Below are 27,104 nucleotides of genomic sequence, written 5' to 3'. Positions count from 1 at the left end.
GCATAATAAAGTGTAATAATAGAAAAATCTTAATAAAAGTTACTTTAATATTGGTGCTACAGAGTGAAATACAGTAGTTAAGAATTATATTAGAAGCCAGGTGTGGTGGCCCACACTTCCAATCCCAGTACTTGGGAGGTTGAGACAGAATGGTCACAGGTTCAACATCAACCTCAGGAACTTAGTGAAACCCTCTGTAGCTCAGTGAGACTGTTTAAAAATAAAATAAAATAAAAACAGAGCTTGAGGTATAGCTTGGAAGTAGAATGCTTCTGAGTTATATCCCTAGTAACACACACACACACACACACACACACACACACACACACACACACACAAAAGTAATTGCCTTCAAAGAAAAGTTTGGATGTTAAGAAATATAGTATGTGGCTGGGCATGGTGACACACGCTTGTAATCTCAGCATTTGAGAGGCAGAGACAGGATGATCTCAGTTTGCAGACAGTTTCGGCTACTTAGGCTGTTTGCAACTCAGTGAGACTCTCTTTCAAAATAAAGAATAAGAAATAGGGCTGGGAGTGTAGCTCGGAGGTAGAATGTCCCTAGGTTCAACCCCCAATACCACACAAAAAAATTTTTTTTTTTTCCATTTAGGTCTTTTGTATTTTTTTAATGTGTTTGGAACCGGTGATTGAACTCAGGGGCATTCTATCTCCGAGCTGCACCCTCAACCCTAATTTATTTTTATTTTGAAACAAGTTCTTGCTAGGTTGATAAGAGTCTCACTGCTTGCTGAGGATGTCCTAGAATCTACAATCCTTCTTCTCAGCCTCCCAAGTACTGGGATTAAAGGTTTGAGCTACCATTTCTAGTTTTTGTCTACTTTTTTATTTTTATTTTTTTACAGTACTGAGGATGGAATCCAGGGGCATTATACCTCAGAGCTGCACTCCCAGCCCTATATATATATATATATATATATTTTTTTTTTTTTCTTATTTTGAAACAGGGTCTCACTGAGTTGCAAAGAGCCTCACTAAGTAGCTGAGGCTGTCCACGAACCGTGATCCTCCAGTCTCAACCTCCTGAGTGCTGGGATTACTAGCATGCACCACCATGCCTGGCTTTTTGTCTACTTCTTTTTTTTTTTTTTTTTTTTTTTTTGTGGTACTGGGGTTCCTGGAAGCCCTTCTACCTCTGGGCTACACTCCCAGACCTATTTTTACATTTTCATTTTGGAAACAGGGTCTCCTAAGCCAGCGCGCGCGGCTGGCTTCGAACCTGCGCGATCCTCCTGTCTCTGCCTCCCAAGCGCGGGGATTACAAGTGTGCGCCACCACGCCCAGCTTTGTCTACTTCTTGTGTTTTTTTTTTAATTCCTTGTATATTTTAGATATTAATTCCCTATCAGATGTATAGTTTGCAAACATATTCTCCCATTCTTTGGTTGTCTCTTTGCTTGGTTGTTTCTTTTGTGTGCAGAAGCTTTTTAATTGATGCAGTCCCACTTGTCTATATTTTGCTTTTGCTGGCTATGCTTTTGAGGTTTTATCCAAAACTATAAAACACAGATAAAAGAGATGGAATCGGGCACAACAGAATGGAAAGATTTTCTGTTTGTTTGTTTGTTTATTTTGGTGGTACTGGGGTTCCTGGAAACCCTTCTACCTCCGGGCTACACTCCCAGACACCTATTTTTTATAATTTTATTTGGAAACAGGGTCTCTTTAAGCCAGCAAGGCTAGCTTCCATCCTCCTGTCTCTGCTTCCCAAGCACAGGGATTACAAGCGTGCACCACCACACCCAGCACTTCTGTGTACATCAATTAGGCAATCTTGTCAAAATGCCAATGACATTCTTCACAAAAATAGAAAAACAATCTTTAAATTTGTATAGAATCTCACGCCGGGCGTAGTAGCGTGTGCTTGGGAGGCGGAGACAGGAGGATTGCGCAGGTTCGAAGCCAGCCGCGCTGGCATAAGAGACCCTGTTTCCAAATAAAAATATAAAAATAGGTCTGGGAGTGTAGCCTGGAGGTAGAAGGGCTTCCAGGAACCCCAGTACCACAAAAAAAAAAAAAAAAAAACAATTTGTATAGAATCTCAAAAGACCTTGAATATCCAAAGCAATTTTGAGAGCAAAAAGAATGCAGCTATAGGCATCATACTACCTTACTTCAAAATATACTTCAAAGCTACAGTAACCAAAACAGCATGTTACTGGAATAGCTACATAGCCAATGGAACAGAATAGAAAGCCCAGAAATAAATGTGCACATACACAGCAAACTTATTTTTAGGAAAATGGTGAGTATACCCAATGGGGAAAGGACATTCTCTTTAATAAGTGGTGCTGGGAAACTGAATGTCCATATGAAAAAGAATGAAATGAGACCATTCTCTCTGATTGTATTCAAAATCAACTAAAAATGCATCCAACACTTAAAACTCGAAGAAAACATCTTGCAGCCTTCATGACATTGGCCCTGAATTTTCATCTATTCTCCTGACTCCATTCCAGCTGATACTCTTGATCCAGGGACCACATTTGACACTGCCTTAGAAAATTATACCTGTGACTGACTTAATGGCTTAGGTGAAAGCAGAACCTTAAAGTCCAGGGACCCTCAGATTCTTTTATTCTTAGTGAGTTCTAGAGAAAGAATGTTTTGATGGTCAGTTTTATTTTACTTATTCTGTAAATTAACCTTATATTCTAGCTTGGAGGTAGAATGTCTCTGGGTTCAATCTCAGGTACTAAAAAAAAAGAAAAGAAAAGAAAAAGTTGAAAGATTGCCCACCAAATAAAATTTGTATGTAATATATTCCTTAATTGTTTTGTTTTCTTTTTCTTAAAACTTTTTGAGCCGGGTTTGATGGCACACGCTTGTAATTCCCACGCTTGGGAGGCAGAGACAGGAGGATTGCACAGGTTTGTAGCCAGCCGCGCTGGCTTAAGAGACCCTGTTTCCAAATAAAAATATAAAAATGGGTCTGGGAGTGTAGCCTGGATGTAGAAGGGTTTCCAGGAACCCCAGTACCACCCAAAAAAAAAAAAAAAGTTTTTTTTTTTTTTTTGAGGATCACTCAGAAATTTAAGTAAGATTGAGGGTTGAAACCAGCCATTTCTCTTTAACATTTACTCTTCACTGGTTATAGTGTAGTCTAGGTAAGATGATGAGGTTGAAAATGGCCACTCAATTTTTTTTATGGTCAAATTGGTTTCTAGTCTATTATTTATTAGTTGTGTGATCTTGGGCAAGTTTAAATCTTGACTTCCAGTTTCCTTAGCTGTTTAAGATGATAAGAACTAGAGATAATGTCAGAATATATTTCTTTGCCATATGGCAGACACATGTGTGCTTTATAGTGGTATGAATATTGTCAATAGGTTAAACATAGTTACTGTATCTATAGAAACAATTTTTTCCTTATGGCTACCTGCTTGATAATATATATAATATATATATATCCACCACCCTGCCCTCAGTGTCAGAGAATTGGATTCAAGTACTGTTTTGCAGCTTACCAGCTGGGTAGGCCTAAGGGAAGCAGTCTTGATGGGTCTTAGTTTCATTATCTAAAAATTAATTGCCGTTATCATAGTCTTTTTGTTCTCTAAGATCTCTTTCATTCAAAAATTCTAAAATTTAGCCAGGCATGGTGGTGTATGCCTGTAATCCCATGACGTAAGAGGCTGAAACAGGAGAGTTCAGCCTCATCAACTTAGTGAGACCCTGTCTCAAAATAAGAAAAAGGGTTGGGATATAGCTCAGTAGTAAAACACTCCTGGTTTCAATCCCCAGTACCACCACCACCATTACACACACACACACACACACACACACACACACTCTCTCTCTCTCTCTCTCTCTCTCTCTCTCTCTCACTCACTCACTCAATCGCCCTAAAAGGTAACCATTAAAAGTTTGGACTTTGAATTTTGCTACCTCAAAGAATTTGTTTACTCATTTTTTAAGTCGAGCAACCTCTAAAGAAATTAAGAAAGAACCTATTACAAAGTGGTATATGCCTGCAGTACCAGGTACTCTGAAGACTGAGGCAGGAGGATCATAGTTGAAGGCCAGCCTGAGAAACTTAGCTAGACCCTATCTCAAACTAAAATAAAAAGGGATGGGGATATAGGTCAGCAGTAGAGCATTTGTGTAGTAAATGTCAGGCCTTGGCTTCAATTTCAGTAACCTCTAACCTCTTCCAACCCCCAAAAAAGGGTCCATGTAATAGACTACTTTCAGAAGACCTGCACACTGCCCTGTTTTCCTTGTCCCTTTGCAATACAGTTATATCTGATTTGCATTTTAGTCCACCATGTTAAATACCAGTTATACCTCTTAACTCCAGAAGTTTTACTTATTAATAAATCATGTTGTTTATGGTTTCAAAGATAAAACACAGTAGAACAATCAGACAGTATATAATTTTTTTGTGTGGGGGGTACTGAGGATAGAACCCAGGGGCACTGAGCACCCCAGCCCTATTTTTTTAGTCTTTTTTTCTTTTATGTTTTTTGAAATAGGGTCTCACTGAGTTGCGAAGGGCCTAAGTAGCTGAGGCTGTCTGCAAACCACGCACTTCCAGTCTCAGCCTCCTCGAATGCTGGGATTACAAAAGTGTGCCACCACCCCCTGCTCTGACAATATATATAATTTTGATGAAACACAGTATATCTATGTTCTTACCAAAAAGATTTAAGTGAGTCTAATAACATATTTAACTTGTGGCTTATAAGATTAGACAGCACTACAAAGAAACAATAAGACAAATACAGAAAGAAAGTCAATGTAATAGAAAAAGAGGTGAGAATTGTTAAAGATTAAATGGCTGGATTTCAGCAGTTTCTGAGTATGTTGACTTTAACATAAAATACATATTGCTCAAAGTACATATATTATGTAAATACTTTTTTATTTTTGTATTCACTTTGTTTCAAAGACCATAAAATCCTATAGGGTTTTTGTTGTTGTTTGCTTGTTTACTGTGTAGAACTTTCTAGAAAGGACTTATTTGTACTCTGAAGGAATAGTTTGAGAATTGAAGAGCAACTATTTAACAGGCACTGGACTTTCTTCTGGGCTCTTGCAAACATTTTAAATGTAAACAATGCTTGGTTTGTTCACTTTAAAATGGCTTATTTAATGTTATATGAATTGCGCCTCAGGGAAAAAACAAACAAACAAACAAAAAAATACCAACTACTGCACTCTTGAAAAAAGAAAAGGAAAAACCAGCCAGGGCATGGTGGTTCTTGTCTGTTCAAGGACAGCCTCGCCAATATAGCAAGACTCTCAACAACCTAGGGAGACCCTGTTTGAAAATTAAAAGGGCCAGGGGTATAGCTCAGAAGTAGGATGCCCCTGGCATTATTAAAATAACCTGAGTAAATCTGCACATTAAAAGCGTACCCATGGATCTAGAATGATTAACACTTTAACAGTGAGATATGTGTTAGTAAAATACTGAGCTTTAAAAGTAAAGCAAAAAAAAAACCTTAAGAAATCCAGGTGTGCGTGGTAGTGCACACCTGTAATCCCAGTATTTGGAGTATTTGGGAGGCTGAAACAGGAGGATTCCAGGTGCAAAACCAGCCTCAGCAATTTAGCAAATATCTCAGTTAGCAAGAATAAAAACTAAAGTAGGGCTGAGGAGCCAGGCGTGGTGGTGCACGCTTGTAAATCCCTGCGCTTGGGAGGCTGAGACAGGAGGATCACACAGGTTCAAAGCCAGTCTCAGCTACTTAGGCTCTCAGCAACTTAGTGAGATCCTGTTTCCAAATAAAGTATAAAATAGGTCTGGGAATATAGCCTGGAGGTAAAAAAACCCCTGAGTTCCACCTCCAGTACCACAAAAAATAAAAAATAAAATAGGGCTGAGGGTGTAGCTCAAAGTACATGCCTCTTGAGTTCAATCCCCAGCAGCAGCAGCACTGCGCTCGTATATACACACACACACACACACACACACACACACACACACACACACAATTAGAAGCTAAAGATTTTATGCCTTGGCAAAGTGATTTTTAGTGTAAAGAATATAAAGAGTTGCAAACATGCCAGAACTTAGGGAATATTGTTACGAGAGCTTCCTGGGAAATGTTCTAGACTAGAGAAAGGACTGATATCATAAGAACAGTGTTGGTGAAAGTTCCAGTGGTGAGCATAGAATATATTTAATAGTGGAACTAAGGCTGTTGGAGCTAAAGATGACAGAGTAATATTTAAATGCTGTATGCTTGCACTGGTTTGTAGATATAATGCAACTGTCAGAATGGGAGAAGAGTATTTTGATAGTGTAGAAAGAAACTCATTGTTATTAGCTGGGAAGGAAACATAACATTTCATTAAATCTGAAGAGGGGTGCAAGAAGGGAAAAGATGTTACTAGTTTTATTACTCCTTATGGAAAGGATAATACTTTATGTACAATCTAAAGAGGAAATTGGGATATTTATGTAACAATAATCATTACAACAGTGCCTCCAGAATACAAAAATACATTTTTTCTTTTTGCAGTACTGGGGATGTAATCCAGCGGCATTCTACCTTCGAGCTACAAACCCCAGTGGTATTTTTTATCCTTTACTTTGAAACAGGGTCTCACTGAGTTGCAAAGAGCCTCACTAAGTAGCTGAGGTTGTCCGCGAACCATGCAATCCTCCTGTCTCAGCCTCCCAGGTACTGGGATTACAAACATTCACCACCATGCCGGTCTCCAAAAATACATTTTTAAATCCAGCAAAGAGAGGAGTGTAGACTGTACATGTGTGTGTGTGCTCTGTGCAAACGTAATCTGATAAATATGGTAAAAGGTTAAAAATAAAAGACCGAACAAAATTATGTGAAGTAAATGGAAATAAAATGAAAGCAAGAATTGCAAACTTAATAGCAGATAAGGTAAAATTCAGGCCAAAAAGCATTATTTATATTTATTTATTTACTTATTTATTTTTGCAGTATTGGGGATGGAACCCAGGGACATTCTACTTTTGAGCTACACCCCCAGCCCTATTTTTTATTCTTTTTTTTGAAACAGGGTCTCACTGAGCTGCCAAGGGTCTCACGAAGTAGTAGCTGAGGCTGTCCTCAAACCGCTCTCCTCCTCTTTCAGCCTCCCAAATGCTAGGATTATAAGTGTTCACCACCACGCCTAGCTTCAAAAAGCATTTAATATGAGGGAGGAATGTATTGACATTGAGCTACATTAAAGTTAAGCAATCTTTTCAGCAAGAGATAGATCTAATGAAATGAAAAGATGCCAGAGAAGGGAGAAGATATAACTACACATAATAAAGGCGTTTGTGTGTGAGAGAGAGTATGTATAAGAGAGACGACTTTTACAAATTGATAAGAAAAATATGGGCAACTCTGCAGAAAGATAGGCAAGAGACTTTAACAGGTACTTCACAAAAGAGTACTCAGATAGTCCATAAATACATGAAAAGATGATCAACCTTATTAGCAATCAAGAAGGATTAATTAAAACCACACACACACACACACACACACACACACAAAATGCCATTACATCCCTACCAGGATAGCTACCATTAAAAAGATTGGTAATAGCTGGGTGGTGCACACCTGTAACCCAGTACTTGGGTTGATAAAAGAGAATGGCAAGTGTTTTCTTGTTGTTGTTGTTTTAATGTGGCAGTGGGAATTGAACCTGGCAGCATTCTGCCTCTTAGCTAATCCCCCAGCCCTATTATTAGTCTAAGTTGCAGAAGTTGCACAGGGCCTCACTAAGTAGCTGAGGCTGGCTACAAACCTGCAATCCTCTTTTCTCAGCCTATTTAGTACTGGGATTACAGGCATGCACCACCACACCCAGCAAGAGGATTGCAAATTTGAGGCCAGCCTCAGCAACTTAGCAAGACCCTGTTTTAAAATTAAAAGGGTTGGGTGTGTAGCTTGGAGGTAGAATGCCCCTGGGTTCAATCCCCAGTACCAAAAAAAGACCAAAATAAAAGGGGGAGGACAGTAATGGCAAGTGAAGGCAAAAATGGTAAGTTAAGAGTGTTCCTTACGTGGACATGGTAGGCAAGTCAGCTGTTAAAGTCAGTTGAAAAACTTCAACCCTTTCTACTGAGGTTTCACATATATTGTTGGCCCTCTTATGTATCCATGGGTTCTGCATCTCTGGATTTAAAAAAAATATGTGAACTGAACTTGTACATACTTTTCTTTTTTACTGAGAAATACATTATAATAACTATTTTCATAGCATTTACACCACATTAGGTATTATAAGTAATCTAGAGATGATTTAAAGTCTACAGGAGGATATGCAGAGGTTATACGCAAATACTGTGCTCTTTTCTATAAGGGACTTAGCATCTGTGTATTTTGTTATCTGTGGGGGTCCTGGAAACAACCTCCTAGGACAACTGTACATGTTCTATCACTCAGAAGTTTTCCTCCTAGATACATGTCCAGAAGTCTATTCAACATTTATTAGAAGATGGGTTAAAGCTGAGCCTAGTGGTGCATGCTTGTCTCAGTACTTAGGAAGCTGAGACAGGATGATTGCAGGCTTGAAGACAGCTTCAGTAAGCAATGAGACTCTCATCAAACCAGTAAGACCTTGTTTCAAAATAAAAATAAAATAGAACTGGGGGTGTAGCTTGGGTTCAATCCCTAGTACCCGCCCCTACAAAGATAGGTTATAATTACAGCACAGAAGCTTATCAAAAGTAGAATGAAATTAATATATTAGTGAATAGCACATAAAAACAAAAATGAATGAAGTATAGCATAAATAAATTCCATAAACATGCTCTTGAAACAAAAAGCCAGGAATAATTAATGCATGGTAGCCCAGTGTGGTAGCACACGCTTGTAATCCCAGTACTTGAGAGGCTGAGACAGGAGTGTGACAGCCAGCCTCAGCAACTTAGGCCCTTAGCAACATAATTAGACCCTGTTTAAAAATAAAATTAGGCCTGGGGGTGTAGCTCAGAGGTAGAATGCCCCTGGGCTCAATTCCCAGCAGAAAAATAATAAATAAAAGTTCACATTGTATAATTCCTCTTACATAACATTAAAAAATAAACCAACACTATTAGCCGTATCTTGAGTCAGGGTGTTACTCTGATGGTTGTCTTATCTGGATGAAAGTGGAGGTAGAGATTGAGAGGGGTTTTACAGGGAGGGCCCTGGGGTGTTAAAATTGCCCTGATTTTTTTTTTTTTTTTTTTTTAAAGGTACTGGGGATGGAACCCAGGGGCCTTCTACCTCCGAGCTACACCTCCAGCTCTATTTTTTTTAATTCTTTTTTTGAAACAGGCTCTCACTGAGTTGCAAAGGGCCTAAGTAGCTGGGCTGGCTTCGAACCTGTGCAGTCCTCCTGTCTTAGCCTCCCAAATGCTGGGATTACAATTGTGAGCCACCATACTTGGCTAGCCCTGATATTTTTTAAAAAATCTGAAGCTGGGCATGGTGGCACATGCTTGTAATTTCAGCATTTGGGAGGCTGAAACTGGAGGATCGCTGTTTGTGGTTCACAGATAGCCTCAGCTACTTAGGCCTTCTGCAACATAGAGCCTGTTTCAAAATGAGGAATAAAATAGGGCAGGGGGTGTAGCTCAGAAGTCAAATACCCCTTAGTTCCATCCCCAGACCAGCAAAAAATAAATAAATAAATAAAAAATAAAGACCTGCATCGTAGTTAAATTGGTATGTTTATCTAGTTCATTATTTGTGAACTTTTCTGTGAGTTTATACAAGAATTTTTTTAAATGTTATAAAAAAGGAACCTGGGAGCTCTACCAATATTGGAATTGGAGTATTACATCAGGAAGTAAAAGAAATAAATAACCGAAAGCAGCAAAATATTTTATGCCACATTTTGGGATGCAGGTTCTTTTGGGTGTGTGTGTGTGTGTGTGTGTGTGTGTGTGTGTGTGTGTTACTGGAGATGGAACCCAGGAGCATTCTATCTCCAATCTATATCCTCAGCCCTTTTTTTAATCTTTATTTTGAAACAGGGTCTTACTAAATTTTGGAGAGCCTCACCAGTTGCTGGGGCTGGCCCTGAATGTGAGATCCTCCTGCCTCCCAAGTACTGGCATTACAAGCATGCGCCATCAAGTCACATCAGTCACGGGATTTGTTGTTTGTTTTTTAGCACGCCACCTCTATCCTCTCTCAGGCCATCCCTGACTAGTTATTTTCTAATCCCAAGTCTTTAGCACTTTCTTCTCCCTGTAACTTAGTTTTAGAAGATTAATTCACATCTCTGCTTCTAATCCCAACACAAGACCTGACTGTTCACTTGTTTATTTCCAACATTCTAAGGGGATAGTTATTGTTGATTATATCATGGTTTACACAGAGATCAGCATGTCTAAAATTTAAACCATCTTTCTTCCACAAGTCTACATTGGCTACTATCCTGATATGACTGTTTCTATTAGTGACTTTACTGTTCTCTTGAATAGTGTAATATTTAGCTGGGCATGGTGGCGCACACTTGTAATCCCAGTACTTGGGAGGCTGAGACAGGAGGATCATAGGTTCAAGGACAGCCTCAGCAATATAGTGAGGAAGTCAGCAACTTAACAAGACCCTGTTTCTAAATAAAAAATAAAAATTAGGCTTGGGGTAGAGGTAGAATGCCGCTGGATTCAATCCTCAGCACCACACACAAAAAAAGAAATATTATTTGAGGCCAGCCTCAGCTACTTAGTGAGGCCCTCTGCAACATAGTGAAACCCTGTTTCAAAATAAAAAAATCGGGCTGGGGGTTGTAGCTCAGAGGTAGAATGGCCCTGGGTTCGATCTTCAGTACTGCCCTCCAAAATTTACCTAAGGTACTTCCAGTGTCTCTATCTCTTTGCCTTTGCTAGTTGTCCCATCTCTAGATTTCATCACTGCTTTTTTTTTTCCCCATCTCTTCATTTTTCTTAAAAGCCTTTCATTTTGAGTATGAATTTTTCATATATATATGAAAAATATATGATTATATATATGTGTGTGTGTGTATATATATATATGTATATACACACACATCCCTCCCATATTTTAAAACAGCATTTTCCCAAGTTGCTGAGGATCTCAATAAACTGCTGAAGCTAGCCTTGAACCTGTGATCCTTCTATCTCAGTCTCCCAAGTACTGGGATTACAGGTGTGTACCCCATCACACCTGGCTTTCATTACTGACTTTCTTTAAATCTTTTAAATTCCTGGGGACAGGGCCAGTTCTCTCTATATTTAATCTGTAACTTGCCTCTTTTTTTTTTTTTTTTGGTGGTACTGGGGTTCCTGGAAGCCCTTCTGCCTCTGGGCTACACTCCCAGACCTATATTTTATATTTTTATTTAGAAACAGGGTCTCTTAAGCCAGCGCGGCTGGCTTCGAACCTGCGTTATCCCCTGTCTCTGCCTCCCAAGCTCAGGGATTACAAGCATGCGCCACCACGCCCGGCTCTTGCCTCATTTTTAAAAACTGGTTACAGCTGGGCGTGGTGCCTTCTTCCTGTAATCTCAGTACTTGAGAAACTGAGACAGGAAGATGACAGGTTCATAGCCACCTGAGCTACTTAGGCCCTCTGCGACTTAATGAAACCTGGTTTCAAATTAAAATGGGGCTGGGGGTGTAGCTCAGAGGTAGAACACCACTGAGTTCAGTCCCCAGTACTCCACCCAAAAAAGTTGGTTACATGCATATTTATCACCACAGTTACATGAAAGCTCAAGAGTATTTTTTTTTTCAGGGTGCCAGCACAGTTCTTGGGCCTTCAGTTCTTAGTAAAATTATATTGAGTTGAGTAGAAAACAAGAGTGGTATGATCTTGGTCACTAATCTGCTGGGTTGGCTAGTTGCGAAGACCAAAGACAAGGGATACATCCTGTGTTCAGTGGTAAAATATTATCAAGTTGTGCAAAAATGAAAAACGTAATCAAATGGGTGAGTCCTGATGAGTTTTTCTGTTGGGCTGTAACTGAAAGCTTACAGTTGACTCTGATCCTTGTGGACTCAGTAGTTGATACTTTAGCAGTGAGAGTAGCATTACTAGCTAGTGATTAGGCTGACTTGGCCTTCTAGTCTCTGGGCTAGGACAGAACACCACCTATTGGCCTCTCCTCTAATGTACTATTAATGTTAGTGGACCACCATAACACATACTGTCTATACAGGATGATGAACCATCCCATACTTAGGTATTTTTATAAGCTTTCAAGATAAAAGCAAAACAGTAAAAAGACCTCTTAAAGTGAGCAAAGTAAAATGGGACAGCATCCTGTGTTATTAGAAGACATAGTTTATAGCAGAACTTTATTGCCATTCAAATATTTCACTTGTACTCTTGATTTTATGTCAGTCTGGATGGGTATCTTGGTCAGTTAATAGTCTTGTTGTATTCAGTTAATGATGTTTTTGTTTTCTGACTTGTCAAAGAGAGTTCTTTGCCCCCCCCCTTTTTTTTTTTTTGGTGGTACTGGGGTTCCTGGAAACCCTTCTACCTCCGGGCTACACTCCCAGACCTATTTTTATAATTTTTTTCTTTGGAAACAGGGTCTCTTAAGCCAGTGAGGCTGGCTTTGAACCTGTGCGATCCTCCTGTCTCAGCCTCCCAAGCATGTGTGCCACCATGCTGGGCTTTGCCTTCTTGAATAATAATTATTATAAACAAAATAGCCAGACATGGTAGAGCATGCTTGTAATACCAGTCTGAGTATTTTAAAATTAAATTCCCCAGGAATTTAATAATACTTGGCAGTCTGAGACAGGAGAATTACAGGTTTGAGGCTAGCCTCACCAACTTAGTGAGGCTGTCTGCAACTTCATGAGACCCTGTTTCAGAACAACTCAGGCTGGGTATGGTGGTGCACACTTGTAATCCCAGCATTCAAATCCCAGCATTCAGGAGGCTGAGACTGGAGAATCACGGTTCGTGGACAGACTCATACTTAAAAGAGGTCCTTCACAACTCATTGAAAACCTGTTTCAAAAATAAAAACTAGGGCTGGGAGTATAGCTTGGAGGTATAATACTCCTGGATTCCATTCCTAGACCCACACACTCACACACACACACACACACACACACACACACACACACACACACAAAGTCATTATTGGGAGGGAGGGAAAGGGGGAAGTGGGGATGGGGGGGACACCAAGTACTGTGTGAATATATGCCATTGTCAACGTGATCCACATTATGATGCTAGACTAAAGTGCTTCAACTAAAAAAAAATAACCAAGCTTAGCGGTGCATCCTTGTAATCCTAGCATTTGAGGGGCTGAGACAGTAGGATCACAGTTCACGAACAGCCTCAGCTACTTAGGCCCTTTGCAGCTCAGTGAAATCCTGTTTCAAAATAAAGAATAAAAAATAGGGCTAGCGGTATAGCTCAGGTAGAATGCCCCTGGGTTCCATCTCCAGTACTGCAAAAATAAATAAATAGGACTGAGGTTGTAGCTCAGAGGTAGAATGCCCCTGGGTTCAATGTCAGTGCCACAAAAAAGAAAATTAAGCATACTTAATGTTTTTATTGTTTTATAAGGCACAGTTGGTAGATCTACGATCTGAGTTGACAGAGACCCAAGCGGAGAAAGTTGTGTTGGAAAAAGAAGTACATGATCAGCTTTTACAGTTACACTCTATTCAGCTTCAACTTCATGCTAAAACTGGCCAAAGTGCTGATTCTGGTACCATTAAGGCAAAATTGGTAAGTATTTAAAGAATAACATGTATTTACATGTATTTTAGAGGATATTTGTAATTTTGCTTTTTTATTTAAAAATGTTGATATATTTATTAATGTGGGAAATTTAGAAAATATAGGAAGTATAAAGTTTATGATTAATATGTTCATCCACAATCTCATCTCCAGAGGATAAGGAATAATATCAATAATCAATTGGTAGAATATTTTCCTATTTAAAACATATGTATATATATTTTTAAAGATATTTGCAATATATAACATAGACAATATTTTGTTCTATTGTATCAGTTAGGATTAAACTCAGCAGCATATAATAAAAATCCCAAGTAATGAGCCAGGCGTGGTGGCGCACTCTTGTAATCCCCGCGCTTGGGAGGCTGCGGCAGGAGGATCGCGCAGGTTTGAAGCCAGCCTTAGCTGGCTTAAGAGACACTGTTTCCAAATAAAAAATATAAAATAGGTCTGAGAGTGTATCCCAGAGGTAGAAGGCCCATGGGTTCCATTCCCAGTACCACCAAAAATAAAAAATCCCAAGTAACACTGGAACTATTCTTAAATAGTAGTTATTTTTCTCTTGAAAGAACCTTGGATGTAGTGATGCATGCTGGTAATTCCAGGATTTGGGAAGTTGAAAAAGGAGGATCACAGGTTTGAAGCCAACCTCAGCAATTTAGTGAGGTTCCCAGTAAACTAGTGAGACCCTGTTTCCAGATAAGAAATAAAATAGGATTGGGGGATAGCTCAGAGATAGAATATCCCTGGATACAAATACCTACACACATATACACACACTACCCCCACGTACACCCGTGGTCCCCGCCAGTAAGGCAGCAGTCCAGAGTTGATATACGGCAGCTTCTGAGATATAGGAGTCCAGGGTCCTTCTTTTATTGTGCTCTGCCATTTTTTGCTCATGGTTTCCATCCTCAGAATTTCTTCATGCTTGCATTCCAGGCAGAAAGAAGAAAGACTTTAAGGAAAGGGCACAAAGATGTTTCTCACCTGTCTTACTCTTTTTTGGTGGTACTGGGCTTAAACCCGTGGCATTTCACCTCCAAGCTACATCTTCAGCCCTATTTTATTATTTGTTTTTGAAACAGATTCTCACTAGGTTACTGCAATTGACGTCAAACCTGCAATGCTCCTGTCTCAGTCCTAAGTAGTAGGGTTACAGGATGTGCCAACACACCCAGCTATGTTAGCCTTTTTAAAATTTTTTTTTTTTTTTTTTTTTTTTGGTATTTCTTTATTTTCAAACAGGGTCTCACTGAATTGCAAAAGGCCTCCACTAAGTAGTAGCTGAAGCTGGCCGGCAACTGCAATCCTTCTTTCTCAGCCTCCCAAATGCTTAAAACACTTTTTAAAGAAACTCAGCAATTTCTGCCAACATCTCATTGGCTATCCCCTAGTTGCAGGTCAGTCTCATAGATCGTCATCTTGCCATGTCCAGTAAAATTTGAATTCTTAAGTAAGAATGAAGAAGAAAATGGAATTGGATGTCAGCCAGTAGCACAGTCTTTCTTTTGTTCTTGGTATAATACATTTTTTCCTGCTGCTGCACACTCTATAATGTCTACATGTTGTTTCATTGTATGAATTAACCATTACCTTCTTAAGTAATATAGTTTATTTAAGTTAAATTTTTTTCCCTGGTAGTGGAGATTAAACCCAGATCCATTTCTACCTTTGAGCTACACCTCTAGCCTGGCTTCGAACCTGTGATCCTCCTAGCTCAGCCTCCCTAGTACTGGGATTACAGGCATGTGCCACCATACCCGACTAGGTTAAAATAATTTTTTTTTTTTTGGTGGTGGTGGTACTGGGGTTCCTGGAAACCCTTCTACCTCCGGGCTACACTCCCAGACCTATTTTATGCTTTTTTTATTTTTGGAAACAGGGTCTCCTAAGCCAGCACAGCTGGCTTCGAACCTGTGTGATCCTCCTGTCTCCGCCTCCCAAGCGTGGGGATTACAAATGTGCGCCACCACGCCCGGTGTTAAAATAATTTTAAAGCTTCATTTTTTTAGTTTAACTTCATTTGTATTGAGTACATACTGTTTATCAGATATTTTATTAACTTTTATTAGAGCATTAAGTAAGACAGGTAAAGCTTTGAAGAGGAAGGACTTGAGATTATGTTGATGTGATAAGAGTAATACAGTTTAAAGTTTGACTTATTTCAGTTAACTTTTGTTTGATTCGCTTAATTTCATTGGTTTCTTATATTGATGTTTTATAATATATTTAAACATTCATATTCTCTTAAAGTCCTCTTAAATTCTGAAGTTCTTTGAATCTAGATTTACTAAGTAGTAGTTTACTTAACTGAAGTAAAAGTCAGATCATAACTGCTTCTTTGATGTATTTGATAGTAACATTGAAGAATAATCTACATTTTCACTAGAAAAGGATTTACCTGAAGTTTAACATTAAATTTGAAACAGGGCACTATAGAGGAAGGAAATACTTAACCTGTGTGTTCACTAATTTTGATGAAACAAAAACTTTAATCTTATGCTATATAGTTACTACTGTTCATAGATTTGCAAATATTTTTTCTAATGAACTTTACCCAAATGATATTCAACATATGAAACTTCTTCTTATAATGATTATACCACTAGATAAATTCATTTGTGTGATGATTTTCTAATTATAAAACTTTTTTCTTATATCTTAAGTCTGTCCCTTCTGTGGAGGAGCTGGTAAGTATGTTATTTCTGTTTTGCTTTAATGTGCCATGCTGAAGTGTTCTTACTGTTTTATTTGCATATTATATGTCGTCTTTGTATTTGAAAACTGTGTTAATGATGGCAGTTTTTTAATGTTGATACCTGAGAAATTCAGTGGATGGGTCATTATCCTTTTCTCACTGCATGATGTTGAAGAGTTTTGTTTGGATTTATAACCATTATTTTCAGAGCACATCAATTTTTGATAATTCTGAGTTTGGCAAACTTGCTCAACCTCTACTTCAAAAGAGCCACTGGTTTGCCCACATGAGGGGTAGGTAGTAAAGATACATTAAACAGGCCTAGTTTTTAACCCTGTTAAGCTTCTACTTAAATTTACACCCAGAAAAAGACTCGGCATATTCATTTCTTCATTTTTTGCATGTGTTAGAATTTTTCATTAGTTTTGAGAATAATTATGTGGTTTTAAAACAACTGGATTTGAAAATTCCTTACCAAAAATTAGTTTAGAAAATAATAGTATGTAAGTTCTTTTTAGTTCCAACTTGTCTTATTGCTTTACTTCTTTTAAAGATACACTTGTTGGATATTTAAATAAAAAAGAACTGTAATATCAGTACTTAGGAGGCTAAGACAGAAGGATCACAGGTTTGAGGCCAGAGTGTAGTAACTTAGTGGGACCCTGTTTTAAAATAAGAAATAAAGCAGGAAAAATAGGTAGGGGTATAGGTTAGAGAATACCCCTTAGTTCAGTCCTCCATATTATAATAAATTATAAATAAATAAATAAATATAAAAGAAACTTCTCGTGGTTACCTGATAACGACTCAGAAACAAAAAAATTGTCTTTAAATTTAGAAATAATAAACTTTGTTTCCTTATACCTATTCTTGCTCACATCTCTTAATTTGAGGCTTGAGAGTTTTCTGTATTCATTGGGGGTCTGAATCATTAAAACAAAGTAGTAGCTTAATATGTTTCTCAGATTTCATTAATATAGTATAATAGCTCATTAAAAGTAATTGAAAGTCATCATAAACCAAAGAAATACTGTTCTTCTAGGAATGCTTTTCATAAATGGTACCAATCTTAAATGTCATAAGATTTTTGTTTATGTTTTTAAAACTTTGTTGAGGTTGGGGAGACAAATATCTGTCCTTTTAAGAAATAGTTTTTGGCCAGGCGTGGTGGCACACACTTGTAATCCCAACATTCAGGAGCCTGAGACTGGAGGATCGTGGTTTGTAGACAGCCTCAGCTACTTAGCAAGGTCCTTCACAACTCATTGAGACCCTGTTTCAAAAAATAAAAAGACTAAAAAATAGGGCTGGGGATGTAGCTCAGAGGTAGAATGCCCCTGGGTTCTATAACCTGTACTGCAAAAAAAAAAAAAAAAAAAAGAAAAAAGAAATAGATTCTGAAATAAGTGTTGAGATGTTATTAATTCTAAAATTGTTTAAAAGGAGTATTTTATGAGACAGGAGGATCGCATAGGTTCGAAGCCACCCTCAGCTACTTAGTGAGGCTCTGAGCAACTTAGTGAGACCCTGTTTCCAAATAAAATATAAAATTGGTCTGGGAGTATAGCCCAGAGGTAGAAAGCCCCTGGGTTTCACACCTAGTACCACCAAAAAGAAAAAAAGGAGTATTTTATATTATTTGTTTTTCAAATCTTTAAAAAATAATATCAACAGGCATGGTGATATGCACCTAAACTAGTACTTCGGAGACTGAGACAAGAGGATTGCAGGTTCAAGGCCAGCCACAGCAACTTAGTGAGACTTTGTTTCAAAATAAAAAATAAAACGGGCTGGTGGTGTAACTTGGAGATAGAATGCCCCTGGATTCAATCTCCAGTACTACACACACAGAAAAAAGATATATTCAAATAGGACAATTGCATAATATTATAATGTTTAAAAGTATACACATATTTTCAAATATATATTTTAAGTACATAAACATACATATACATAGAACTAATAACAACTACCAAATGTTGACTATATTTGTCATTTTTCTTTGTTTAAAATATTTATTAAGCCAGGCGTGGTGGCACATGCTTATAATCCCAGTATTTGGGAAGCTAAGATAGGAGGATCCGGGTCACAGCCAGCCTCAGCTATTTAGTGAGGCCCTCCACAACTTAGACCCTGTTTCAAAATAAAAAATAGGGCTGGGGGTGTAGCTCAGAGGTAGAATTCCCCTGGATTCAATCCCCAGCACCACACACACATAAACACAAAAAATTACTAAATACATGACTCACAGAAGAGAGATTAGTAGACATTTTTTTAATTCATTAAGAAATTTTATATAACTCCAATGCAATTTCTTTCTTTTTTTTTTTTTTTTTTTTTTTTTTTTTTTTTTTTGGTGGTACTGGGGATGGAACCCAGGGACCTTCTACCTCCAGGATATACTCCCAGACCTATTTTATATTTAATTTGGAAACAGGGTCTCTTAAACCAGCTAAGGCTGGCTTCAAACCTGCGCGATCCTTCTGTCTCAGCTTCCCAAGCACCACCGTGCCACCACACCTGGCTCTACAATGCAATTTCTAGATACTGGTGTTTTTTTTTTTTTTTTTTTCTTGGTACTGGGGATTGTTAGTATTAATATTATTATCGTGTGTGTGTGTGTGTGTGTGTGTGTGCGCTGAGGATTGAACCCCAGGGGCATTCTACCTCTGAGCTATACCACCAGCCTTTTTCTTTTTTTTTTTTTAAATGGGGTCTTGCTAAGTTGCTAGGGTCTCCCTGAGTTACTAAGACTGGCCTTGAACCTGTGATTCTCCTGCCTCAGCCTCCCAAGTACTGAGATTATAGTTGTGTATCACCACACCTGGCTGAATGTATCATATTTTATATTGCTCAAAATTAAATTAGTACCAAGTTATATTAAATAAATTGCTAAAAGTTTGCTTAAATTTGTTTTGTAGCTTTTCAGTCTCCAGCATAAAAATGGAAATAATTAATCAGTGCCCATATAGTAGAAATGATACCATTGTCATTTCCTGAAGAGAAGCAGGTTTTTTTTCCTGGTGATAAAGTAGATTTTTATTTAAAGGAGATGTAGTGGCACAGTGAACAATGTCTTCTGCATCTCATAAATATAACCATATTTTTGTAGGATTTGTAGATTCTGTAAATGAAAAGTCAGTAAAAGTAGTTCTACTCAGAATATACAAGCTTTAAGTATTTAGGTGGTTTTCTTGATCCAAAAATAACGCTGAGAATACCTATTGGGGCCCATATCTGACTCTGAGTAGGGCGTTGTTTGGCCACACACATGTGCCTATTTGATTTTGAATTTGCTTGCCCCAGGCAGGACTTGTCCCTTCTGTTTTGTACTCTACTTTGTCTTGAAGCTGCCTGCCTGTTCTGTGCTTGAATCCTGAAGACATAATTTGTAGGAATATATAGACTGTAATTTATGTTTTAAGGTAAATTGAACATTATTTCTCACATATGAACTTGTGATAAATACCGTAATGTCAAAGGTCTTGGAGGTTGTAGTCCCTGGCTAACACCTCTTCATGTTAGATGGACCACCTACCAAATTGAGCATAGGATGACATCCTTTATTTTTTAAATGTTTTTATTATTTTTTATTTTTTGCGGGTCTGGGGATTGAACCCAGGGGCATTCTACCTCTGACCTACACCCCCAGCCCTATTTTTTATTCTTTATTTTGAAACAGGGTATCACTAAGTTGCAGAGGGCCTCACTAAGTAGCTGAGGCTGTCTGAACCACAATCCTCCGGTCTCAGCCTCCTGACATTCTTTTATTTGAGCTGAAAATACATGAACATTTTACTTCTAAGGAGACAGAGAGGCCACTGTTTTCCTCAGAAAACAGTTCTGCATTTACTTTAAGCATACAGGATAATAGATGAGCCAGATTCAAAGTTTAGTGACAATCTAGATATACTTATCTTTAGAAAATTTTAATGTGTAAATGGTTTGTGGTGTGTGTGTGTGTGCGTGCGTGTGCATGTGTATGTGTGTGGTACTAGTGATTGAACCTAGGGGTGTTAAACCTTTGAGCTATGCCCCAGACCAATTTTATTTCTTACTTGGAAACAGGGTCTCAATAGGTTGCTGAGAGCCTCACTAAATTGCTAAGGCTGTCCTTGAACCTGAGATCTTTCTGTCTCAGCCTCTAAAGTACTAGGATTATAAGCATCGGCCACCACACCCAGCTAATGTATAAATGTTTAAATGAAGTTTTTACCAGCAGTACGCTGGGCATGGTGGCACAATTTGTAATCCGCATACTTGGGAGACTGAGACAGCAGATTTGTGGCCAATCTCAGCTACTTAGTGAGCCCCTTCATAACTTAGACCCTATTTCAAAAAGAAAGAATAAAAAATAGGACTGGGGGTTTAGATCAGAGGTAGATGCCCCTGGGTTCAATCCCTAGTACCACAAAAATAAATAAAAATAAAAGATTCAATTTATATACTGAGAAAATAATAAAATGTTTTCTAAAAATTAGAATTTAAGCATCATATATTTTTATGGTCCTCCAGGATAAGTTTATGTAAAATGAGCCTATGTGACTAAATGGTTTTCACTTGCTTTATAGAATTGATATGTTAAAGTTAATTATATATTTGGAAGAAACAGGGATTACCTTTTTATTACTGTAGTGTCTTAAGTCATTTTTAGAAAGTAAATAGCAGATTCCATTATCTAGTTATAGAAAAACACTTCTCTTACTATCATCAATATCAGGATGCCTCATGGCATGTAATTATCTAAACTAGAAATGATTTTAAGACATTATGGTACTAATTTAGAAAGAACACCAAGCTAGGCACAATGGCATACACCTGTAACCCTAGTATTTGTGAGGCTGAGACAGGAGAATCACAGTTGAAAGTTCAAAGCCAACTTCAGCCAGCAAATAGCAAGATTCTCAACAACCTACACACACACACACACACACACACACACACACACACACACACACATACACAAACTTTTCCATTTTATAGAAGTGGCAATTTTTGTCATATGCCATCTTGTTGGTATTATAGACTGTGTGCTTTTGTATATTTTAACTGCTATGGTCTACTGTTGAGTCATCAAGAAATTCTTGTTAAATTATATTTTTAAATTACAATAGGAAAGAGAGCTTGAAGCAAACAAAAAGGAAAAAGTGAAAGAAGCTCAACTTGAAGCTGAAGTGAGATTGTTAAGAAAAGAGAACGAGGCCCTTCGTAGACACATAGCTGTTCTCCAGGCTGAAGTTTATGGGGCAAGACTGGCTGCCAAGTATTTGGATAAGGAACTGGCAGGAAGGTGTGTAAAAACTGGGCTTACTTGTATTCCTAGGTGACAAGTGAATATTTAATGAGATTAACTTTACCTGTTAAAATGAAATATTAACTATTATCTTCAGAATTATTTTACAGCTAGCAGGGCGTAGTGGTACATGCTTATAATCCCAGTACTTCGGAGACTGAGACAGGGGGATCACAGGTTCTAGAATAGCCTCAGCAACTAGTGAGGCTCTTAACAACTTAGTGAGATCCTGTTTCAAAATAAAAATAAAATAGGAAGCTGGGAGTGATGGCGCACGCTTGTAATCCCAGCATTTGGGAGGCTGAGACAGGAGGATTGCGATTCGCAGACAGCCTCAGCTACTTAGTAAAGCCCTTTGCAACTCAGTGAGTCCCTGTTTCAGAATAAAGAATAAAAAATAGGAGCCGGGCATGGTGGCCCTTTGCAACTCAGTGAGACCCTGTTTCAAAGGATAAAAAGACTAAAAAATAGGACTGGGTGTGTAGTTTGGCGGTACAGTGCCCCTGGGTTTCATCCTCAATACCGCAAAAAAATAAAAATACAAAAATAAAAATAAAACAAGGCTAGGGTTGTAGCGTGGAGGTAGAATGTCCCTGGCTTCAATCCCCAGCACCACAAAAAAATATTATTATTTTACAATTACATTATATTTTGTTAAGTTATTATTGACAGTATCATATATTGCTAATGTATTTATACATATAAAACAAGTGTGGCTTATGTACAAATACTGATAATATCTTATTGTGAAATGTTGACAGCTCTGTAGAGCAGCACTTTTCTACTGTTTTCGGCCTTGATGCCATAACAGATACTGTTCATATGATCAGCAGAACTTCTGTATTTTTTCTGTGTGTGAACACAAATCTTGCCTCTCAAAAAAAAGTTGGAATTAAGTGAACAATAGTTTATCATTAAAAATGAGTTCTATCATTAACTTTGTTAAGTTAATTATTAATAAACTTTGGTGATTTTTTGTTTTTGTCTTTGCAGTACTGGGGATGGAAACCAGGAGCATTCTGCCTCTGAGCTACACCCCAGCCTTATTTGTTATTCTTTATTTTGAACAGGGTCTCACCAAGTTGTGGATGGCCTCACTAAGTAGCTGAGGCTGTTCACCAACTGTGATCCTCCTGTCTCAGCCTTCCAAATGCTGGTATTACAAGCGTGTGCCACCACACCTGGCTCAGCTTTGGTGATTTATTATTAGTTCAAAGTCCCTTTATGCTTATTGTTTTAATTCTACTTGAACCCAAAGCAAGCTGGGCGTGGTGGCGCACGCTTGTAATCCCAGCGCTTGGGAGCCTGAGACAGGAGGATCGCGCAAGTTCAAAGCAGCCTCAGCTACTTAGTGAGACCCTGTTTCCAAATAAAATAGAAAATAGGTCTGGGAGTATATCCTGTAGGTAGAAAACCTCTGGGTTCCACCCCTAGTATGACCAAAAAATAAAAAAGAGAACCCAAAGCAAAAAAAAAAAAAAAAAACCTTTTTATTTTAAAGCACTAATTTTCTAATAACTATCACATTTAATTCACTCATTTTGTAAAAGAAACTCTTTAAAAGAAATGTTTTTATACAGTGCCATGTAAAAGCTTGATATTTAAGCTGAGAGCATACCTATAATTCCATTTTTGGGGAGGTTTGGACAGGAGGATTGCGGGTTCAAGGCTTGAGCCCTGTTTCAAAACAAAAAGGGCTGCAGTATAGCTCAGGGGTAGAAGGTCCCTCAGTTCTGTTCCCAACACCAAAAAAAAAAAAAAAGCAAAGAAACTGATGTTTAATAGTGTATATCTGAGTCCCTTAATTAACTTGGTTATATGTAAGATATAAAACACCAACATCCATCTCATAAGTTGTGTTATATATATTTGAATTAAGTATATGACTAAAGGAGTTATCAGTCATATGTATGTATGTATGTATGTATGTATGTATGTATGTATTTTTTGTGGTACCCAGAATTTATCCCAGGGCATTCTACCTCTAAGCTATACCCCCAGCCCTGTTTTTTATTGTTTATTTTGAAACAGTGTCTCGCCAAGTTACAGAGGACCTTACTAAGCAGCTGAGGCTGGCCACGAACCTTTGATCCTCCTGTCTCAGCCTTCCAAGTATTGGGATTACAAGCATGCACCACCAGGCCTGGCTTTCTTTTTTGAAAAAAATATTTTTAACTGATTTTTTCCTTGAAGGTGCTTTTCATTTTCAGGTTTTATATTGTTGTAAGAAACATTGGGAAACTCGTTAAGTTTTATTTCCAATAGAGATTTTTATAAAAGCTACTTATATTCAGTAATCTTTCTGTATTCTCTCTATATGATGAAAAACTAACTGAACTCTTTTCTCAAAACGAAGGGTCCAACAAATACAGTTACTAGGACGAGATATGAAGGGACCTGCTCATGATAAACTTTGGAACCAGTTAGAAGCTGAAATACATTTGCATCGTCACAAAACCGTCATCAGAGCCTGTAGAGGACGCAATGACTTGAAACGACCCATGCAAGCACCCCCCGGCCACGTATGTTGCTTTGCTACTGCTTTCTACCCAACCTCTTCCTTCTTGCTTCATCACAAATTCTTTCTATTCTTTTTTCTTTTAGTAGTATATGAAAGTTTTACTAAAAGAGTGAATGTGAATCAATTTATTTAAAATAGATACATATTAAAAGTGTCAGTAACCTAAAGGGATTTTGATAGTTCTTTACAATTTTTTTTTTGTGTGTGTGGGTCTGGGATGGAACCCAGGGGCATTTGACCTCCAAGCTTCACCCTCTGCCTTATTTTTTATTCTTTATTTTGAAACGGTCTCGTTAAGTTGCAGAGGGCCTCACTAAGTAGCTGAGGCTGTCTGCGAACCGCGATCCTCTGGTCTCAGACTCCCGAATGCTGGGATTACAAGTGTGCACCACCACGCCCGGCTGATGGTTCTTTACACTAATTAATGCCCCAAGAGTGATATTTCTTTAGACAGTGATCCCTTGGTGATACTTTGAATCATATTTCAAAATTCCCCTGCATCCTGAATGAGCATGCCTCAATTTGTTTCAAGCTTAGTTAAGAGTGTAGTTATTTTGATAAGTTGACAAATACTTGAGAGAAGTTCTGTAAGGAATTTTTGGTAGCAAATCCAAATGTAGATTTTTGAACATTTATACCTATTTGGTCTTGGGTTAAGATAGAATTGGTCTAGTTGACTGCTCTGTAGTCACCATCCTATAGAAGCTTCCCTTCTTCCTGCTTTCCTTTCTTCTTTCTTTCTTTCTTTCTTTCTTTCTTTCTTTCTTTCTTTCTTTCTCTCTCTCCCCCTCTCTTCTTTCTTTCTTTCTTTCTTTCTTTCTTTCTTTCTTTCTCTCTCTCTCCCTTTCTTTCTTTCTTTCTTTCTTTCTTTCTTTCTTTCTTTCTTTCTTTCTTTCTTTCTTTCTTTCTTTCTTTCTTTCTTTCTTTCTTTCTGTGTGTTACTGGGGATTGAACCCCAGACATTTCACTTTTGAGCTAAAACCTCAGCCCTATTTTATTTTTGAAGCAGAGTTTCACTAAATTACCACATACCGGACTTGAATCTGCAATCCTCCTGTCTCAGCCTCCAAAGTATGGGATTACAGTTGCTTTTATTTTTTATTTTATTTTATTGGGGATGGAACCCAGGGGCATTCTACCACCAAGCTACACCCCTAGGGCAATTTTTTATTCTTCATTTTGAAACAGGGTCTCACTGATTGCAAAGAGCCTCAACAAGTAGCTGAGGCTGTCTGTGAACTGTGATCCTTCTGTGTCATCCTCCCAAATGTTGGGATTATAAGTGTGCACCACAACGCCCAGCCTTACAGTTGCTTTTAACTGAGTGTGTGTGTCACCACATCCAGCAGGGGCTTTCCTTTCTTTCTCTCTTTTATATATTTGTGTGTGTGTGTGTGTGTGTGTGTGTGTGTGTGTGTGTGTGTGTGTGTGTTTGCTGGGAATTGAACCCAGAGGCATTCTACTTCCGAGCTATATCCCAGACTGATTTTATTTTTTATTTGGAAACAAGGTGTTAACTAGGTTGCTGAGAGCCTCACTAAGTTCCTGTGAACTGTGATCCTTCTGTCTCAGCCTCCCAAATGTTGGGATTACAAGTGTGCACTCACTAAGTTCCCGTGGTTGTCCTTAAATCTGCCATCCTCCTGTCTCAGCCTCTCAGCTTCTAGGATTACAAGCTTATGGCACCATGCCAGACTAGGAGCTTTTCTTTCTAACTGTATAAATCCTTATTAAATAATTTTATTATAATAAATGTTTGATAATACAGACCTTATCATATGAAAATGTATCTGACTCTTATCTAGTAGCTCACATATCTTAGTACAGGGCTTAAATAGTAAAATAGCATACTGCCTCTGCAAAAATTACTTTTAAGAAAAATTGATATATACATATTGTTGGTGGAAGAGGAATGGGGTTTGTAGTACACATTTATGCCAGTGACTTCTCTAAGACACTGGTGATCTCCATTAATTTCTAGATCCAGTAGACTTGGGAAATGGAGAAGTTAGGAGAAAGACAAAGTAGTTAGTGACATGTGTGCTTGAGTAATGAAAACATGCTTATGAACGTAGCTGAAGATAAGGCTGATGATAAGACTTATACTAAATAAAGGTGTTTTAATATTAAGTCATGGGACTTTTAAGCAAAATACTAATATAACACATAATACTATAATATTGTATCTAGCTAGCTATCAGAAAGATACAACAATCTAAGGAGAAAATGATGAAGACAAAGGAAATGGCATTTGAGAGGAAGTACAGCTTTAAGAATTAGAACTTGACTAAGCCCTAGACTGCTATTGGATAAGTAGGTGAATTAGAAGGAAGAGTGTAAGTTTTTGATTTGGCCAGCAGAATGTGATCTCGCTTTCACTGACTCAAAAGAAAAAAAAATAGAAAAAAAGTTTTGGGGGAAAGATACCGGTTTTAGATGGCAGTGTTTAAGGTGCTGGTAGAACATCCAAAATATCCATCCAGTTGGATGTATCACCAGATTACAGGAGAGAAACCTTGAGTTGAAAACAGAAATCATTCAGTTGTTAAATTGAAACCATGGAATTGATAAAGTCATCAGGGAAAGTACGTATAAATTAAAAAGAAGAGGAGAGCCGGGGCGTGGTGGTGCAAGCTTGTAATCCCCGCGCTTGGGAGACGGAGACAGGAGGATCGCGCAAGTTTGAAGCCAGCCTCGCAGGCTTAAGAGACCCTGTTTCCAAATAAAAATATAAAATAGGTCCGGGAGTGTAGCCCAGTGGTAGAAGGGTTTCCAGGAACCCCAGTACCACCAAAAAAAAGAAGAGGAAGAAGAAGAAGAGAAGGAGACCTAGATTGGAAAATTACAATGTGAAGAAAGAAAGTGAATCACCAAATGAAGAAGCCTGAGATGGACCTCTAAGATAGAGGATGCCCAGGAAAA

The 27,104-nt window shown here is 38.1% G+C and overlaps 1 protein-coding gene across 2 annotated transcripts in view; it reads left to right on the top strand.

Moving 5' to 3' along the window:
* GOPC (golgi associated PDZ and coiled-coil motif containing) overlaps nucleotides 1-27,104 on the top strand; it is a gene marked incomplete at both ends in the record, with an annotated part of 58,997 nt that overhangs the window by 11,236 nt on the left and 20,657 nt on the right. The window contains 4 exons of one of the 2 annotated variants that reach the window (XM_080700792.1): nucleotides 13,491-13,655; nucleotides 16,337-16,360; nucleotides 21,483-21,658; nucleotides 24,018-24,183. In XM_080700792.1, the coding sequence (XP_080556918.1) occupies nucleotides 13,491-13,655; nucleotides 16,337-16,360; nucleotides 21,483-21,658; nucleotides 24,018-24,183 (531 nt within the window). The remainder of the gene's footprint in view (nucleotides 1-13,490; nucleotides 13,656-16,336; nucleotides 16,361-21,482; nucleotides 21,659-24,017; nucleotides 24,184-27,104) is intronic. The other variant, XM_080700793.1, reaches the window with a different exon arrangement.

This window comes from Muscardinus avellanarius, assembly GCF_963383645.1.
Source record: "Muscardinus avellanarius genome assembly, chromosome: 8".
In the NCBI taxonomy this organism is placed as follows: Eukaryota; Metazoa; Chordata; class Mammalia; order Rodentia; family Gliridae; genus Muscardinus; species Muscardinus avellanarius.
This window is presented reverse-complemented; position numbering and strand designations above follow the sequence as displayed.